This window comes from Curcuma longa, chromosome 1 (assembly GCF_044706935.1).
Source record: "Curcuma longa cultivar G26 ecotype Majalengka, Jawa Barat chromosome 1, ITB_CL_G26_1.1, whole genome shotgun sequence".
Taxonomy (NCBI): domain Eukaryota; kingdom Viridiplantae; phylum Streptophyta; class Magnoliopsida; order Zingiberales; family Zingiberaceae; genus Curcuma; species Curcuma longa.
Window position 1 is genome coordinate 18,297,123 of NC_133861.1, and position 16,708 is coordinate 18,313,830.

General features: G+C 36.9%; 4 protein-coding genes across 6 annotated transcripts; all 4 read right to left on the reverse strand.

Moving 5' to 3' along the window:
- Positions 1–157: 157 nt before the first annotated feature.
- LOC141832401 (eukaryotic initiation factor 4A-8-like) lies at positions 158–4,888 on the reverse strand. Its single transcript, XM_074719910.1, has 5 exons — positions 4,757–4,888; positions 2,842–2,912; positions 2,337–2,443; positions 1,806–2,236; positions 158–1,052 (listed from the first exon to the last, which is right to left on the reverse strand). The coding sequence occupies exons 2-5, from the start codon at positions 2,907–2,909 to the stop codon at positions 417–419; spliced, it is 1,242 nt and encodes a 413-aa protein (XP_074576011.1). The 5' UTR covers positions 2,910–2,912; positions 4,757–4,888; the 3' UTR covers positions 158–416.
- Positions 4,889–5,340: 452 nt separating this feature from the next.
- LOC141812790 (protein CHLOROPLAST IMPORT APPARATUS 2-like) lies at positions 5,341–7,701 on the reverse strand. The gene is made up of 3 exons (XM_074700780.1): positions 6,388–7,701; positions 5,851–5,985; positions 5,341–5,463 (listed from the first exon to the last, which is right to left on the reverse strand). Exons 1-3 carry the CDS (start codon positions 7,363–7,365, stop codon positions 5,407–5,409), a joined length of 1,170 nt encoding a protein of 389 aa, XP_074556881.1. The 5' UTR covers positions 7,366–7,701; the 3' UTR covers positions 5,341–5,406.
- A 736-nt stretch (positions 7,702–8,437) lies between these two features.
- Positions 8,438–12,387, reverse strand: LOC141826579 (beta-glucuronosyltransferase GlcAT14A-like). 3 transcript variants are annotated; one of them, XR_012601659.1, is made up of 6 exons: positions 11,657–12,260; positions 10,424–10,499; positions 10,228–10,343; positions 9,330–9,997; positions 9,146–9,202; positions 8,441–8,534 (listed from the first exon to the last, which is right to left on the reverse strand). XR_012601659.1 is itself a non-coding variant. In XM_074714766.1 (4 exons), exons 1-4 carry the CDS (start codon positions 12,159–12,161, stop codon positions 9,477–9,479), a joined length of 1,218 nt encoding a protein of 405 aa, XP_074570867.1. In that variant the 5' UTR covers positions 12,162–12,387; the 3' UTR covers positions 9,121–9,476. The 3 variants fall into 3 exon arrangements, 1 of the variants encoding a protein (XP_074570867.1); XR_012601655.1 differs by having other exon boundaries at positions 8,438–8,534; positions 9,146–9,997; XM_074714766.1 differs by lacking the exon at positions 8,441–8,534 and having other exon boundaries at positions 9,121–9,997; positions 11,657–12,387.
- A 2,991-nt stretch (positions 12,388–15,378) lies between these two features.
- Positions 15,379–16,196, reverse strand: LOC141825340 (uncharacterized). Its single transcript, XM_074712727.1, has 2 exons — positions 15,722–16,196; positions 15,379–15,661 (listed from the first exon to the last, which is right to left on the reverse strand). The coding sequence occupies exons 1-2, from the start codon at positions 16,042–16,044 to the stop codon at positions 15,379–15,381; spliced, it is 606 nt and encodes a 201-aa protein (XP_074568828.1). The 5' UTR covers positions 16,045–16,196.
- Between the last annotated feature and the right edge of the window lie 512 nt (positions 16,197–16,708).

Sequence of the window (16,708 nt, forward strand, 5' to 3'; positions counted from 1 at the left end):
GTGTTTAAAATTGTTTACCATTTGAATAATCTGGACAAATGTTTAATTCATATCTAATATATATTTTTTAAAAAATGATGAGCCATCGTATTTCATTATTCAACCCAAAATCAAATATTATGTCAAAAGTATAGCATACACCTGAGTCAATATAGCATAACAAGAAAACAAAACTTTGCAAGGTTGCATACCATTGAGTTATTCCAAATTACAACAAAAACTCTTACCACTGAGAAAAGGGGGAAAAAAAAAGAAAAAACTTAACAAAGATTTGAAGGGAAACACACATACAAGCGCATAAATATCACAGGCAGCAGATCAGATCAGCAACGTTTAAAGGCAGTTCCTTGATCACCACGTTATAGAACTTCGGCATGTCAAACAACATCCTCTCATAGAAGGGTAATTTCATTAGATCAGATCAGATCAGCAACATTGGAAGGCAGCTCCTCGATCACCACGTTATAGAACTTCTGGATATCAAACAGCATCCTCTCATCGTCAAGGGTAACAAAGTTTATGGCAACACCCTTTCTTCCAAACCGTCCACTTCGCCCAATTCTGTGGAGATAGTTCTCTGGCTGAGTCGGTAGGTCGTAGTTTATGACCAGTGAGACTTGCTGGACATCAATACCACGGGCAAGAAGGTCGGTTGTGATGAGCACTCTAGATGAACCGGAACGGAATTCACGCATGATAATGTCCCTTGTGTTTTGGTCCATGTCGCCGTGAGTGGCTGAGACAGTATGATCCCTGCTCCTCATCTTGTCGGTCAGCCAGTCCACCTTCCGTCGAGTATTAACAAAGATGACACTCTGAGTGATGGCCAATGTCTCATAAAGGTCACAAAGGGTATCAAGTTTCCAATCCTCCTTCTCAACATTCACATAGAACTGCTTAATACCCTCCAGTGTAAGCTCATCCCGCTTCACGAGAATTCTAACAGGTTGATTCATGAACTTCCTGGTAATTTCCAGGGCCTCAGGTGGCATTGTGGCAGAAAAGACCCCAACCTGGATTTTAGAAGGAAGTAGCTGGAAGATATCGTATATCTGAACAGAAAATGAAAATGCATATCATCAACTTGTAGCAAACAAATAAATAAATAAACATTTAATTTAATGTTTCTACATCGTATAGCAAAATAATTGAATATTCTACTGTCAAGTATAGACAACAAATTAATAAAACACCAAAGAACCAAAAGTGACTAGTAAAAACAACAATTATCCTAGTTTTATGTTTATACCGAAAAGCAAGATGGATTGCAAACCCTGAAAACAAAAGGTTATTAGAATTCATTCGAATGTATAGTAACAAGATAATCTTAGAAGAAGCCCACTCACTAATAAGATATCAGGTAATATATATATGTAGGCTAATGAGCAACATAAATATTCTACTTTAGCCTCCTATATGTAAGACATAGGAAGTGAAAAAATCAGCACTTGTTTAATAATGGCCAGTACATTCCTCATCGTTACAACATTTTGCATTTTTTAACAGTGAAAGACAGTCACAATACACGAATCATCTCAATAGCATTAAATTTTAGTGATCCCAACGCCAACAGACATCTTTCCACAACAAAGTTGCCAGCTGGCAACATGTAGATGATGCAAAAAAAATTGATAGCTAAGTCTAGTCAGTGTACTCTTATTGACTATTAAGGTTGCATTTTAAGTGTGATAAAAAAACAAGAATATCTTCATGACATAATCACAATAATTCAATTTTGAAATATCCATGCAATGAAACATTCATGGGAAGGCGAAATGCATACAGAAAAAAAATAGCAAGGAGACCTGATCCTTGAAGCCCCGTGAAAGCATTTCATCAGCCTCATCCAAGACGAACATTTTGATATAATCAGGGCGAAGAGACTGCCGCCTCAACATATCAAAGACACGACCTGGAGTACCAACCACAACATGGACCCCACTTGAGAGAATACGCTGATCCTCACGGACACTTGTTCCTCCAACACAAGCATGAACTTTGACACCTAGATAATCACCAAGTGCTCGCATGACCTTTTCAATTTGTTGAGCCAGTTCCCTAGTTGGAGCAAGAACCAAGGCTTGGCATTGAACCAGGCCATAGTCAAGCTGCTGTAAAATTCCAGAACAGAAGGTTGCAGTTTTCCCTGTCCCTGATTGTGCTTGCTGGATAACATCCAATCCCTTGCAAAAGGGGACAATTCCTCTTTGCTGAATTGCAGAGGGCTTTTCAAAACCTATAAATAGAATTGATAAATGTCCAACCTAAAGTTATTTGCATCATTAAACTTCTGCAAAATAAGTGAATAATTCAAAAGTGCTTTTATATTAGCTTACCGTAGGCATAAATGCCTCTAAGAAGATTCTCCTGAAGTCCCATATCATCGAAGCTTTCATAAACCTCATCATATGATGTGAAGAAATCCTGCCCATCAGCATTTAGCCTGTATCGACCACAGAATTTTTTTTAAAAAAAAAACAAGACAGTTATGTTGCTATTGCCAAACAAAGACAGACAAGTTGAGTATCTTTTCCTAGAAAATCAAACATTGAATTTGAAACGTTTTTCACTATGTAAAAGCGCATTTTGTTCATAAGAATAACTATTCATTCCCTATGAACTGCCGGCAGAACTGTCCAGGTAGATGGAAAGGGCAAGTCTGGATGGGCCATTCTGCAAATTATTCCTTATTATATTAAAACAAAGTAATACTTGTTTCCTTATATATTCCTTATCAATTCTATTCCCTTCGAATCGCGATACCATTCCTTGTCTTTTCTATTCCACAAACCAAATGAACCATAAGTGATATAATAACCAACAAAATGTAAGATGTATTACAGTTCACTCATTTTTGCATCATATTGACGAGCATCAAACTGTGATCCTTCAGGTGCCAATCCAGCCATTGTCTGCAGAGAAATTTGATTTTAAAAAATTAAACCACAAAGTAAAAGAATGGAAAACGCTAACCCTTGATTTACCAAATATTTGGAATATAAGAAACAAAAAACCAATACACTCGAGCAGAGAATTTTTGACAAGTTCAAAGAAAATATACAAAAGGCTATCACCAACCTTAAATCTGTGAGAAAATATATATCAGACAAACTAATATATATTTTTATATTAACTATAGTTCAATATATATGAATACTATACAAAGATGAAGGGAATGATCCATGTTTTATCTTTTTCAATCATGATCGTATTGAGCGTTTTCTTATGTCAACCAAACCCACACATGTGTTGCCATTGAGGATTCATTTGTCTAACTGCTCTATAACATCAGTATGCATTGCTAGTCAGTAGCATCCTTAGCAGACTTAGTGGTTTTACATACATATTGTAGATTTAGATTCTAGACAAGTAAACCACTATCAATTTGGGCTTAAATATTTAATATTGGTGACTGGAACTAAAAAATTAATAGGTATTCCTATTGGCTTGATTGTGACATTTGGAATCAAGGTGGATCTATGTGTTTTTATAATATGTTTGGAAAGGATTTCCTATGTGATGATGAGACCGCCATTAAGCCTCACATGTTGCTTGTTATGAGTTAGACTGAATTGACATGAGGGATGAGTTATGAGTTAGACTACAAGAATTGACAAGAGCTTGAAACCTTAAGTGAGAGAGATTGCCAACAGCAAAAAAGGTTCACAAGCCAAGATGGTTAAACTACTGTTAACTTGGGCTTAACACATTAAAGTGGACTGAAAATTTTAATCAGTCTATTCTCTCGTTTGGACTGGCCATAATACATATTCCAGAAAACAAATCAAGAGAATATATATTGTCAGGAAAAAAAGAATATGGATGAAACGTAGTCAAAGCCAAGGAAAATAAAATAGTATTTGTGGATTATTTTTGTGTGTTATAAACTATAAATAAAATGAAAGACCAAATAGACACAGTTTATAATGAAAACTAAAGCTGTAAGAAAAGACTAAAACCCTGAAGTGCACTACAATCCACTTATATATATCTAGAGCCAAAGTGAATTTAGTGCAGAAAGCTACCTCAGCAAGAGTGCTCTATAAAGATAAATAAAATCATTAAATTGTACCTTATACAACACACATAATCGCATATGGCCTGTTTTATCTAATTCATATACAAAAAAATATTATTTTTTGGAAACAACCATCGAAAGTATAATCCATAGCTTCATATTTAATCAAACTCAAATCTGAAGAATAAAAAATTTAGTCGCAATAACTACAAGCCATGTATCTCCAACAACTCGGGTAAGCAACATGGGCCGAGAACCAAAATTTTCATCAAGTATCAGCAACATCGCCATATGACAACTTATCTGCATACTCTCTCTTGCTAAAAAAAAAAATATCCACGAGAAAAGAGAAGAACCACCGACACACAATGATTAAATTCACCAAAACCCTAAAATTTCACCTATAAATTATAATATGTCTTAACATGACAACTTATCCGCATACCCTACCATACTAACAAAGATAAGAGTATCCATAAAAAAGAGGAACTCCTAACAGAAGGACAACTCGCACAGTTGATACAGTGCTAACACAAGAGAAACCCTCGCCCACCAGTAGCAAATAGATCCAGTGAAACACTCACAAAGAAGCAAAAAAGACACTACCTTTAAGCAAGCTCTGAAGGTCTAAATCTTCTAACAAATCACAAATTATCAAAATCGAAAGAAAACAAAAAGAGAAAGGCATCCACAGCGCATAGTTACATGAGAGAGGGTAAAAAAAACAATCCAATCTACCTGATCACCAGATGCAGTAAAATAAGAGAAGAAAACGAGCCGAGCCCGAGCAAGGGAGCTCCGTCTGGCAGGCGAGCACGAGATCGACCTGGGATTTAACGATGGCGGGAGCACAGCGACTCCTAGGACAGATCTCGGAATCGATAAAGAGAGAGGAAACCGAAGCGTCCGGAAGAGTTATTGCTCGGCTTTCATCTTGATTGGCCCGGCCCAGAACGACATTAAAGGAAAGCTTTCATCGGGCCGAATCGACAGCCTGTGATTAAACTTCATATTTCTGTTAGCCTCGATCGTTTTAAAGTTTCGATTTGAAATATAATTTTGAGCTTGAAATTATCAGAGTGAAATTTTGTTTCTGACAATGTATCAAAAATCTATTTTTGTATTCTTTAGCATATAAATTACTAAATTGTATGGAAAATATCGTATAATATGTATCGTGAATAAATAAATGCAAGAGAGTTGAAGTTTTTTAACTCGAAAAGCACAATTTACATGAGCAAATTATTTTATAATTATATAATTTTTTTGCTAATTAGTGAAGAAAATAACAAGCAAAATTAGATTGAATCAGATCCACTGGACATTGAAAGCAAAGGAAATGTTTATGTAAAAGAAACTTTAAATTAGTTTCAAAGTTTGAAACTAATTCATCCCTTTGCTTCTGGTGTTTTATTGAGAAGAGATGGCCCCTTGTCAAGGTTTGCCTGTGGAAAAAAAATAATGGAAGTGTGAAAACTCTAACACATGATGAGAGAAAAAAAATTAAATCAATAAATTTTGTTTTAATAAAAAATACATTTTATTTTATTTTTCATAACTTACCCTTCGAAAAATGGCACAAGTTTTGAAATAATAAAAAATTTTATCTCATTTTTAAATTTGAGAGATTGTTAATTAAATATTTTAGATTTTAAATATCAAAAAATATATTTTTGGCTTTAAATGATGGCACAAGTAATTATTGTTTAAAATGTGAGATGATTTAAAAATTCCTATAATATTAAATGATTTATAATATTATGAAGAAAAATAAATAGTAAAATTTATTGATATTGTAAACCTGAATTGGAGACGAAAATAACGATACTTGCCTTCGTCCGGGTTGGCTTTCTTCGTTGGGTTTTAGAGAACACGTGGCTGCCCCTCTTCTCTTTGCAACGCTGAACGCTGACCTCTCCGGCGTCGCTTCCCACAGCAGGATCGGGTGGAAGACAGATGCCGTACGCCTACAAACTCCTAGTTATATCAAATCCCATTCAATAATAATAAAAATAAGAGCAAAAATGTTAAAATACCCCTTATTTTTACTATTTTATCTCATGTTAAAAAAAAATTCTATTTTACTTTTTTATCTAATTTTATTAAGATTATTATATATAAAATAATATAGTAAAATATTATTTGATTAAAATTATTTAAATTTAATAAACTAATTTTAATTTAATTAAAATTAAACTATTACTATCCTAGATGATAACTGTTTTATATATAGCAATTTGATTAAAATTGACTATTATAATTATTTTGGTCATGAAATTTTTTTGAGTGAAAAATATAATAGAGTACTATTTTAATATTTTTATAATGAGATCAATTTTTAATAATAACTTCTATCTATTTATACTCACCGTAGCATCCACCAACGAGTTTGACGAGCCGGGCCGGTCGGAGAAGACCGAACCGCGATCGGTCCAATGCCTGAGGACTTCTTCATGGTTCAGCTTGAGCCCTAGAGCAGGCTTCCACTTCCCCTGTTCTGACGCCATTATCACGATTTCCTTCTTCTCCGCCTTCTTGTTTTTTTTCTGCGACGCTACCGTGGCCGGAGACGAAGGCTTGTAATTTGGTGTTATGTCTGACACCGGCACCACCTTCGAGCTCCACCACTCGTCTTCGTCCCTCTTCCTCAGCGCCCATTGGGATCCGAAGTCAGGCTCGAAACTGCTGGGTATTCTGCGCTCAACGAAGCCACGGAGCAGGGAATCGACGGCGTCGGTGATTGGAGTGTTGAAGGCGAGGGTCCCAATGATGCTATCGATGCCCTGTTTTACCTCCGCTTCGAGAATGGACTCTGCATCGAAGTCCTCCCCGATGGGGTGCGCCGGCGAATTCGGCTCCCAAGACACTTCGCTGGCCGGGCTCTCGGCGGATTCCTTGGAAACAGTGGCGTAAGTCTTGCTCTTGAGATGAAAGTGGGTTGCAGCGGCAGGGTACGGTGGATTGGGGTTTGGGATCAGGAATGCGGCGTCGTTGAGAATCGGCAGAGGGAGGAGGTCGGGGGGTTCCGGGAAGGGGTGGAATGGATTAGTGGGGATGGAAACGGAAGGCCTTGCGGTCTTGCAGGCGGAGAAGACGACCGGGTACGTGGCGGAGAGGATGGCGGTGGCCTCGTTGTAGGTCTGGTTGGGCCGCTTCCGAGGAGTCCTCGCCCTCTTGATGGATATTGCGAGCGACGGCGAATTGCTCGACTCAGAGATGGCGGAAGAAGGGGAGGAGGACGACGAAGATTCCAAGGAGCGACTCCACGACGTAGACGACGACTTGACGATGTCAAAGCCGCAGCTGCGGCCGCCACCGCCACTGCCACTGCGGAGGCACGGCGTCATGGCAGAGTGAAATTAAACTCCCGAACAATTATGCTGCAGCAAAATCCAATCTTTTTGGAGGAAGCCGACGTCGATCAGGCAAAATTTCCGAAAAAAAAGTTAAAATCCTTAAACTTAAACGTCACAGAAGAATAGAAAACAGGGGATAATCCAGACTTGATTGCAGATAAACCCAAAGGTTACGCCTTTGCTTCAGAATCCATCCCAAATTAACCGTTAAATAAAAGAGGATCAAAGGGAGAGAGAGAGAAAAAAAAGCTCAAATCATGAAACTTAAAGGAAAAAACACAGCAGCAGCAGCAGAGACATGGCAGAGACATGAGAAAAGAGAAAGAGGAAGTGGTGAAGGCCGGAGGGACTCCATTAACTCAACTCAAGAACGTGATTTAGAAAGAAACAAAGCAAGAAGGGAAGCGACAAAAATCCCTATCATTGGACCGCTGCAGACCTTTCTTCTCTCTCTAATGGTGATCGTCGAGATCGGTGCAATTATGTGTATGGTTTTTGTTGTGGCTATCCTATTAATAATATATGTTCCAAACTTCCAGGATTGGTTTTGCTATTTGTTTATTGCAACAAAGAAGTAAAAAATTACAGGAGATCGTCTCATGCAATATGTTGGTTTCTGCACTGTCCCAACTCCTTGTAATCACGTTAATTATTTTCTAAGCTTTGTTAGGTGCTTCTCATACTTACTCATCTCACCGAATTATATTACAAACATATTTTTTTCTACGAATAATCAAAACTAATTATATGTAATATTTATATTTACAAGGGTTTTTTTTCCTGATATACTGGATTAAATTGTATTATATTCAGAATAACACGACCGTCCTTCAATTCAATCTAATTTTCAATTACATCAAACATTAATTTGCTTTTATTTTGCGTATTTATGAAGCCAATGTTGACAGTAATTACTTCTATATATATAGTTTTTTCCTTGCAATTAGTAAAGTCATGAACTCATGATAATGTATCTCTCACATCATATCTTTGGTTGGTTAACTTTACAGCAAATTAATGGCATCGGTATTATGCCAATAATGCACGCTAATCCAAATGCATCACTCTGTTCTAAATTTAGCTTTAGTGGAACATGAAGGTTCAAAAGTCTACGTCAACCTAAAGAGTGTATCAATGTCCTCTTGCACTTGTAAGCACCGCTGTAAATGAACAATAAATTCATAAATTGAGTGCTCATTCGATAATTAAACACTAAAGTAAATAAAGAAATTTAAATAGAGATAAACTAAATTAATATTCATAAATACGACTCATAAATAATCTATAAATAAATTTATTTATATAAAACTTAACTATAGTCTTAATTTTTTAAATTTTAAATTTAAAAATAAAAATGCTTATCTTATAAATTTTACACTTTTCATAATGTTTATAATATATTTAAAATAAAATATATTATTGATTAGATCAATGTTTAAATTAAATTATAAATATATTAATATTTCTTATTTGAGGTAAGTAAGATTTTTAGTTAACTAAGTTTCCATGCTCAATTCATTTACAATCTTTCTTCTGTGTCCTTCAATATTAGTTTAATTGCTTTCCATCTGTTGCTATAGATTGTATTGTTATTACACATCTAAAACTAACAGCGAGGTAAATTAGCATGTTAAACAAGGAAGAGAACACATAAGAAACACTGGCAACAACTACAAAAGGGCATGTGCATTATCAATCTAGATTTTGCTGAACAAATCTACCATTATTGAGCTGGTGACTAAAAAAGCAGTAAAGGAGAATAATGAGTCACCTTGGTTTCTTCAAAGATATAGGAGATGACTACGTATAAGAGACTGATGATCTTTAGCTGCAGCAAAGAATAAAGTAACTTCAGTCTTTCATAGGATTCTTGCAGCTAAAATCTAGACTTTAATCACATTTAAATCATGAATCGACATGCGTGATGGGTAAACGAAAAGCTGGAAGGGATGAACCATTTATTGTTTCAATTGTTGCCTGGAATTTGAAGCTAGCTCCTATAAGGATTTCAGCTGTTGCTAAAGCCAATGAATGATTTCAGCATCAACTTTTGGTGAGATGAGAAATTTGCTGGACTTACAAATAACAGATAGATCACCACATCAGAATTTACATTGGTTCGAGTACAACTTATCTGAGGAAACAAGCTCCGTCACCAAACTTTTTAACCTCATTGCCGAGTTACTGGGCTTAATAATGTTCACATTCTCCCAGCTAAAACAGGGATCACCTTCCCAATTCTTCACTGCTCTATTTCCAGGTTTTTCAAAGCACCGCTGTCTTGATTTGTACATTAACATCTTCTTGTCCATCTTCTTTAGAACAGGATGGCCTTCCATGAACTTCCTAGCAAAAGCTGCTCTGCTCTTCATCATGCCCTTCAGATGTGTTCCGTTGAGAAAGATAGGCTCCAACCCCGGTGGATCATCCCAAACAAAGTACCTTAGATCATTATTGACTGTTGTGTTTTGAAATTCAGGAGAGTTGCATATCACAGTTTGGAAGTAGGCTTCCGTAGAGTGAGCTACATTTGCAAAGTACATGAGTAATTTCCGAGGGAGGTTGTCTGAGCCATGCACACAATATTCCACAAAAGGTCTGCTAAGAATCACCCATGGAGAACCTGTTTATGATATCTAAAGGATAAGTAATAAACACAATAACATGACTTTTCCTTACAAGTACCTTTATAACATATCTGCATACAATTTGGGCTTTAAACTCGACAAGAATGCTATAAAACTATACTAAGAAATACAAAATGCAATATCAAAGACATCAAACATCACAACAGACAAACTATACACAGAAACTAGCACAATATGGTTGTTTAGACTATGCAAATTGATGCACCTGTGAATAGCTTGAAGGAATTTGGTGTCTTGCGAACTCCTGAAGTGATTAAGAGTTGTGTTTTCTTCTCCATATAAAGATTCGGGTCAACAACAATTTTGTTAAACGTCTCATGCCTATCATCAGAAAGAATAAACACTTGAAAAAATTCAGGATGCAAAAATATGAATATATTCTGTCATTGAAATAGGCTTACTCTTTCCAACCTAGATCACTTTTGTGATCAATGAAGTTCAAATTCCTGGGCAAAGAAGTGAAAACATAAAGCAGATCTGCACAAATATAAAGTTGTAAGCTCACAAGGAAAGAACATACTAAAAACACCTAGGATCAGAATTCAGAATTGAAGTTTATATGCTAGATAAAAAAAACTTTCTGACTCTGAAACGAGTATAAAATTGGATGCACAAACATATTTGTACAGGTAGAAGACAACAAAGCCTCATTAAAAAACCAGTCCATAATTGGAAACCAGAAGTTTTCCCATGTTAACCAGAAATTTTTAGTCATGATTAATTTTTAGGGTTCTTTTATAACTAAGCACAGTCATGTGTTACAGCCTCAAATATTTGCAAGATTAGAGCATCACAGTGCCCCTTGTCTGATCCTGCATTCATATTCAAGACAATCGAGACATGTTCATACAAAAGTTGACCATATTTGCCAACTGAAGGATCAAGACACATTCATACAAAAATTGAATATATTTTCCCTGCAAGAAACTAATTGTTCATTACAAGGATAGGAAAGTGTAAAGCCAAATCACGTGTAAAGAAATCTCATTATCTGAAATCAAGCAACAAGAAAAAGTTATTCAGTTACAGTAGTTAGAGAGATCATGCTTCACAGTGCCCCTTGTCTAATCCTGCATTCATATTCAAGACAATCGAGACATGTTCATACAAAAGTTGACCATATTTGCCAACTGAACAATCAAGACACATTCATACAAAAATTGAATATATTTTCCCTGCAAGAAACTAATTGTTCATTACAAGGATAGGAAAGTCTGAAGCCAAAATCACGTGTAAAGAAATCTCATTAGCTGAAATCAAGCAACAAGAAAAATTTATTCAGTTACAGTAGTTAGAGAGATCATGCTACAGTTTTTCAACTATGAAAATAAACTAAAGCTGATTATTGTATCCATGTCAGACTATAATTGTAATCTTTGAACTCCGTTCAGTAGCAATTAACAACAACAAATAGCATGTCCTAGGCTCCTAGCTATTAGCTGCATAGATCTTTTCCACCATTCAGATCTGTGTAAAGGGATATCCTTTTTGTAATTCCAAGATCATCTAATTCTTTCTTTCAGTGTTTGAAATGCAGGAAATACCATGAAATGCCTCAAAAATTCAGTGGAAATTAGAAATTAAAACCTAATCATGACAAGATCAATCATTTTCATGAGAACCATAGCACTCACCATCCTGAGTCAAGAGAGGATAATCCACAGCACTCAATGTGATGAACCAATCCCAACCCGCATTAAGCCTGAGCAGAACTGCTGCTCCATGAAGTGTTGCAGCAACTGCTGATGGTCCAGTTGGATCCACTGGATAACGTTGCCCAACAACATCAACATTTCCAAAAGATATGAAGAGCCTCTCGGATCCAATAGAGCGTGCCAGGTCTTTCCTCTCGAGATCATCACTACTTGCATCTAGGTGAAGAAGATAATGGTTCCTCGGATGGTACACTGCCTTCAACAGCCTTAAAATCTTCTGAGCATCACCGCCAGTACCAGATATCCAATATGCAAAAACTGGAGGATCTGAAGGCCCCTTCAACAGAGGCCTAACTGCAACGTCAAGCTTCTGGTTAGCAGCCCATCCTCCTCCTATAAACGAATGAGAAAGAACCACTAAGGTAATTGCAGCGATAATGAGAACTGAGATCCCGATTGACTGTCGAAGCCTAAGTAGCCACATCGAAATGCCCGGATATGCAATCCAACATCTACAATCAACTTTTTGGGGATCAGAAACAACGCCGTGAACACGAGCAGGCAACTGAGGGCAAGTAGAAATAATCTCTTTTATGCACCGTAAACAACTAACTGAGCAATTCGCAAATAGCCTTATATCTCGAAATGGCACCTTAATTTGAAATAGCAAACTGAGTGCCACAACTACGCGGTTGTAGATCAAACTTATTTTTCCTAGAAAGTACTAAACAAAGATTCGAAGGAATTCGTCTGTCTCCAAGATTTGACTTCTCGATAAGAGCAGATAGGGAAATTGATTATGGTAAATACGGAAGCGGGACAACAAAATGAGACTAAATATATAGCCAATTCAAAAGAGATAATGTTCCTCGTGCCAAATCTGCAGAAGAAAAAGAGTAAAAAAAAGGAAAATAGTGAATTTTGCTCAAAGACGTAACTGGAAGAAGGATGGCAGATCGAACGCCGAACAAGTGAGGAAGATCAAAGATTCACCGAACCGATAAATGGCACATCCCAATTCCTCGAACGAAAAAAGGGAAGAAAAACAACAGAACAGGGAAAACTGCAAGGCGCCAAGTATTTTTTTTGTCCGGATCGATGTCCAGGCCGAGGAAACGAAGAACAAATGGCGCAGGACTGGTTCCAAGTATCAAACTTTCGAGGCGCTTACTACGGAACACCGAAGGAGGATATAAACTGGAGAAGCCTAAAAAACCTACAGGAAGGAACCACAGAGCACCGCCGTGGAGAGAGAGACAGAGCTCACAAGCGCGACTGCACGAGCGGTGCTAGGAGGGAGGAGCGAGCAGGCGCGACTGCTCCCGAACCCTCGGAAGTTGGTGAATGAATTGATGACGCGAAGACGAGAGGAGAGGAGAGGAGAGGAGTAAAAAAAGATGGAAAGATCGAACTTTTGCTATCGGAGGACGGCGAGAGCGGAGACACCCAACGGGGTTGGAACTTAAAACGGTGACTCGGCCAGCTGTCTCTTTCAGCTGTCTCTTTCGCTGTCGTGGCTCTGGGACAGTGGAAGGGCAGGTAGGACCCCCAAAACATAATCGATATAATTCTTTGTTTATTTACAGTGAATTATTAAAGTAAATTAAAAAAAGGCTACATTTTTGGACTCCGTATCAATTGTAGAATTATTACTAGTCGTACACGTGTTCAATGATTTAACCTAATCTTTTACCGTTCGAATATAAATTTAACTAATATGAATAATGATAACGTAATAAATAGAATTCAATGCATCGTACAAATCAATAACAAGCAGACAAATAACACGAGGAAAAAATAATAAGAGTGCCTCTTATTATCATTTAAAAAAAAAGTATTCTTTTTTTAAATAAAAGATAGTACCTCAATAAACATATCATAATATAATAGTATAATTCATATCACTCTAAGAAAGTAAATTCTCTACATCAAAGTTAGAAATAATTATTCAAAATTTAACATTAATTTATATATTATTATCTTAATCTCCACAATAATTGATAAGGGGTTGACGGTTTGATTTCTTAATAGTTGTTTAGGATTTTTTTTAATTGTGATAATATAGTGTAGAGGGTGGTTAAAGATGATGACATTGATGGATTAGTCTAACAGATGATCAAACATAAGATATTCAATTTTCTTTTTTGTTTAGAAATTAGAACTCAAGTTTGATAGATCAAACATAATTGATATTATATTGTTGAAAAAGACAGCACGACAAATACATAATTAATATATATATTCATTCCTACCAGTAGTTTGAGAAAATTTGACAAAGAACAAGTTATATTATACCTTACCTTAATTCATTAATACACGTCTCGTTAATTTAATTGTTTGAAATGTTATTACGAAAAAATATATTAACGTTGACACTTGGCGCCAACGAATTATTGTTGGCAGATGTTAAGCAAGCTGAAAATAATAAAAACAAAAATGCAATGTTGACTTTCTATTTATTTATTTATTTTTAAATATCCGAACGGTAATAAAATTTCGAACAGCAACTTTAAATGAAAAAAAATCCGTGTTCGAAAAATGAATGCAAGATGCAGGGAACACCGGCAGTTTTGCATTTCCCCCCGTCGAAAAAGGAAATTCACTAATGAGACGCCAAATGCTCCTCGAACTCATTGGCGAGATCTGGCAGTTCCCCATCTCCAGCTCCTCCATCTCTGCGACGATCCTCCCCATCTTGAATCCGTGCCAGGAGAATCCTCCGGCGACCACCACGTCCTTCCCGAACTCGCTCCCGAGGAAGGCGATCACAAAGTCGCCGTCGGGCGTCATCGAATGATCGAATACGTGCACGCCTGCGTCATCACTGGATTCCCCGACTCGATCTTCCAAATATGAATGTTAAATGCGGCAAATCTAATCTAATTTGCTATGGCTTACTAGATATATTATACCATCTAAGTGGTTTTTATTATTCTCCAATGCTGTTGTCTCACGATGATTTTTTTTTCTATCTGTTTCTGTTCTTCACAGCCTGTTGTGTGCACTTTGGAAGTTTGAATGCTCCAAGTTCATAGTTTTTGACAGATTGTGCTCACAAATATTTCATCAAAATGAGTTAGGACAAGTCTCGATGATGGAACACTCCTAGTTTAAGTATCGTCCAACAAGTAAGAGGTTTCATGCACTGATCTCACTAGCTGCAATATAATTCTTTCAATAGAATTCAAGAATAAGTTTCAAATTTATGCTTTCACTCTTGATATGGATTGCAGTTTTCATTAATTATGCAAATTGTGCCTTCTGTTTACTTTGTATATAAAATCAAAACTCAATTACAGTGAGCAATGTAAAATGTCACTTGCAACCAAACTTTGATGAAGACTCATTGAGCTTCTGTATTTGTGGCATTTTTACTACTATCCAATATCAGACATTGATCAAATGCACCATATCCAACTTGAACTGACAGAGACTCATTTTTTATCTTTGAGGAAAAAGATTATGAAACTTGTGCATGTAAATAAAACACAAGTTGTGGGGGCATGCATTTGGCACCCATCAACTTTTATTGGTGGGGGAACTAATCTAATCCCCCCATGTAGGTCACTAACTGTACTCCTCATGAAGCATAAGGATAAAGAAGCAGAATAGGATCCTAAAGGATACTTGTTCTTATTACACATGTTAATCAGAACCCCAACCCAAATCTCAAGCACAGGAATGACGATCTTTTTCTCTAACTAAGCATGTTGTAGGTTAGATAATGAGAAGGACCTATTGGATCCGAAACACTTGGAGTTGTTCTTTTCTTTGTTGCTTTGTGATTCTTCATCATCTTCGCCAGCTTCCTCTGACATGTGATTATAGCGATGAGCTCTCCTCGCTTTGTTTGCGATGAGAATTCTTCTTCGCTTGTTGAAGGAGTTCTCGGATTTTGTCAGATCGATTGCAGTCATGTTGGCCACATCTGACAAACTGGTGAATGATTTGGATTTTCCTGAGAAGAAAAAAGACAATCCTCTCCTGTGGAAATTGATAAGAAAACCATGAATTGAACTAATCAAACTCACAAGGAAGGCTTACTTGACAGGAAGGGACTCCTCTAGGCAATCTAAACACCCCAAAGCTCCATTCTCTGCCTTGCTCTCCACCTCTTCTTTGCTGATCTCCTCCTCTTCGGAAGAGGCCAAAGGTGATGAGGATGATTCCCCACCAATGGAAGAACTCTCCATCGAATCACCTTGGTCTCCATCTTTTGAAGAAAAACCATTCTTTCCCACTTCAGCATCTTTTCCATCATGAAGGCTAACCTGCTGGTCTTTCATCTGAACATCTCCACACCCTCTCAGGCCCTGCTGCTGCTGCCGCTGCCGCCTCTTTGTTGATCTCGATGGCTCTGTTGTCATCAATTTGGATCGGTCGGAGGATGACCAGGAGGACTACAAGCCTTGTGGCATGCCAAGCCTAGCTGATCATCATGGTAAGTTCTTGCAGATCAAGTTTGGTCTTCTTGACCTGCAAGAGAAGGGAGGACAAAGGAGTAAACAGGCTAGGAGAGTTAGTGCTTTTTATTTGGATCAACTCACAAACTGTGAGCAAGTGAGAATACATTTACCTACAAGTTTATCTGCCTTTTCTCATAGTGCTTGGACTAAAACAAGACAACAGCCATGGATCTTAAACACTTAAGTGCTTTTGTCATGTTCGAAGTCATTATTTGGATAGATCATAATCTTATCTGACCCTGTATTTCTCCAAGCTGTAGTAGTTGCATGTCATATAATTACTGAACTAGTCTCGCTCTTTCTGTTTCTCATGCATGTGTTGCGTATGCGGTTCTGTGATTCAATATTTATTAAATAGTTGGGTATCGCACACTATAATCGACCAGCAATTTAGAATAGTTAAGGTACAAAGGCACTGTTTACAATAATTACAAGCTAAGGTTTGGTCTCCATGATTGGGAGAAAAGGTCTACAACTAATTCATTTACTCAAATAGTGTTTTTTATAATCTTGCAATATGATTATAGGTGCTTAAAAGTGATTACAATTGGCTAATTTCTAAAAG

What these genes read in the sequence shown, in the direction of transcription:
- LOC141826579 (XM_074714766.1), bottom strand. Translation starts at nt 12,161, where the DNA reads ATGTGGCTACTTAGGCTTCGACAGTCAATCGGGATCTCAGTTCTCATT. An exon ending in TCCTCTCTTGACTCAGGATG is followed by an intron (nt 10,500 to 11,656) that starts GTGAGTGCTATG and finishes ATATTTGTGCAG; the next exon opens with ATCTGCTTTATGTTTTCACT. An exon ending in TTCCTTCAAGCTATTCACAG is followed by an intron (nt 9,998 to 10,227) that starts GTGCATCAATTT and finishes TATCATAAACAG; the next exon opens with GTTCTCCATGGGTGATTCTT.
- LOC141832401 (XM_074719910.1), bottom strand. Translation starts at nt 2,909, where the DNA reads ATGGCTGGATTGGCACCTGAAGGATCACAGTTTGATGCTCGTCAATAT. An exon ending in GATGCAAAAATGAGTGAACT is followed by an intron (nt 2,444 to 2,841) that starts GTAATACATCTT and finishes TGGTCGATACAG; the next exon opens with GCTAAATGCTGATGGGCAGG. An exon ending in TAGAGGCATTTATGCCTACG is followed by an intron (nt 2,237 to 2,336) that starts GTAAGCTAATAT and finishes TTCTATTTATAG; the next exon opens with GTTTTGAAAAGCCCTCTGCA.
- LOC141812790 (XM_074700780.1), bottom strand. Translation starts at nt 7,365, where the DNA reads ATGACGCCGTGCCTCCGCAGTGGCAGTGGCGGTGGCGGCCGCAGCTGC. An exon ending in ACTCGTTGGTGGATGCTACG is followed by an intron (nt 5,986 to 6,387) that starts GTGAGTATAAAT and finishes AGGAGTTTGTAG; the next exon opens with GCGTACGGCATCTGTCTTCC. An exon ending in GAAAGCCAACCCGGACGAAG is followed by an intron (nt 5,464 to 5,850) that starts GCAAGTATCGTT and finishes TTTTTTCCACAG; the next exon opens with GCAAACCTTGACAAGGGGCC.
- LOC141825340 (XM_074712727.1), bottom strand. Translation starts at nt 16,044, where the DNA reads ATGACAACAGAGCCATCGAGATCAACAAAGAGGCGGCAGCGGCAGCAG. An exon ending in GAGGAGTCCCTTCCTGTCAA is followed by an intron (nt 15,662 to 15,721) that starts GTAAGCCTTCCT and finishes CAATTTCCACAG; the next exon opens with GAGAGGATTGTCTTTTTTCT.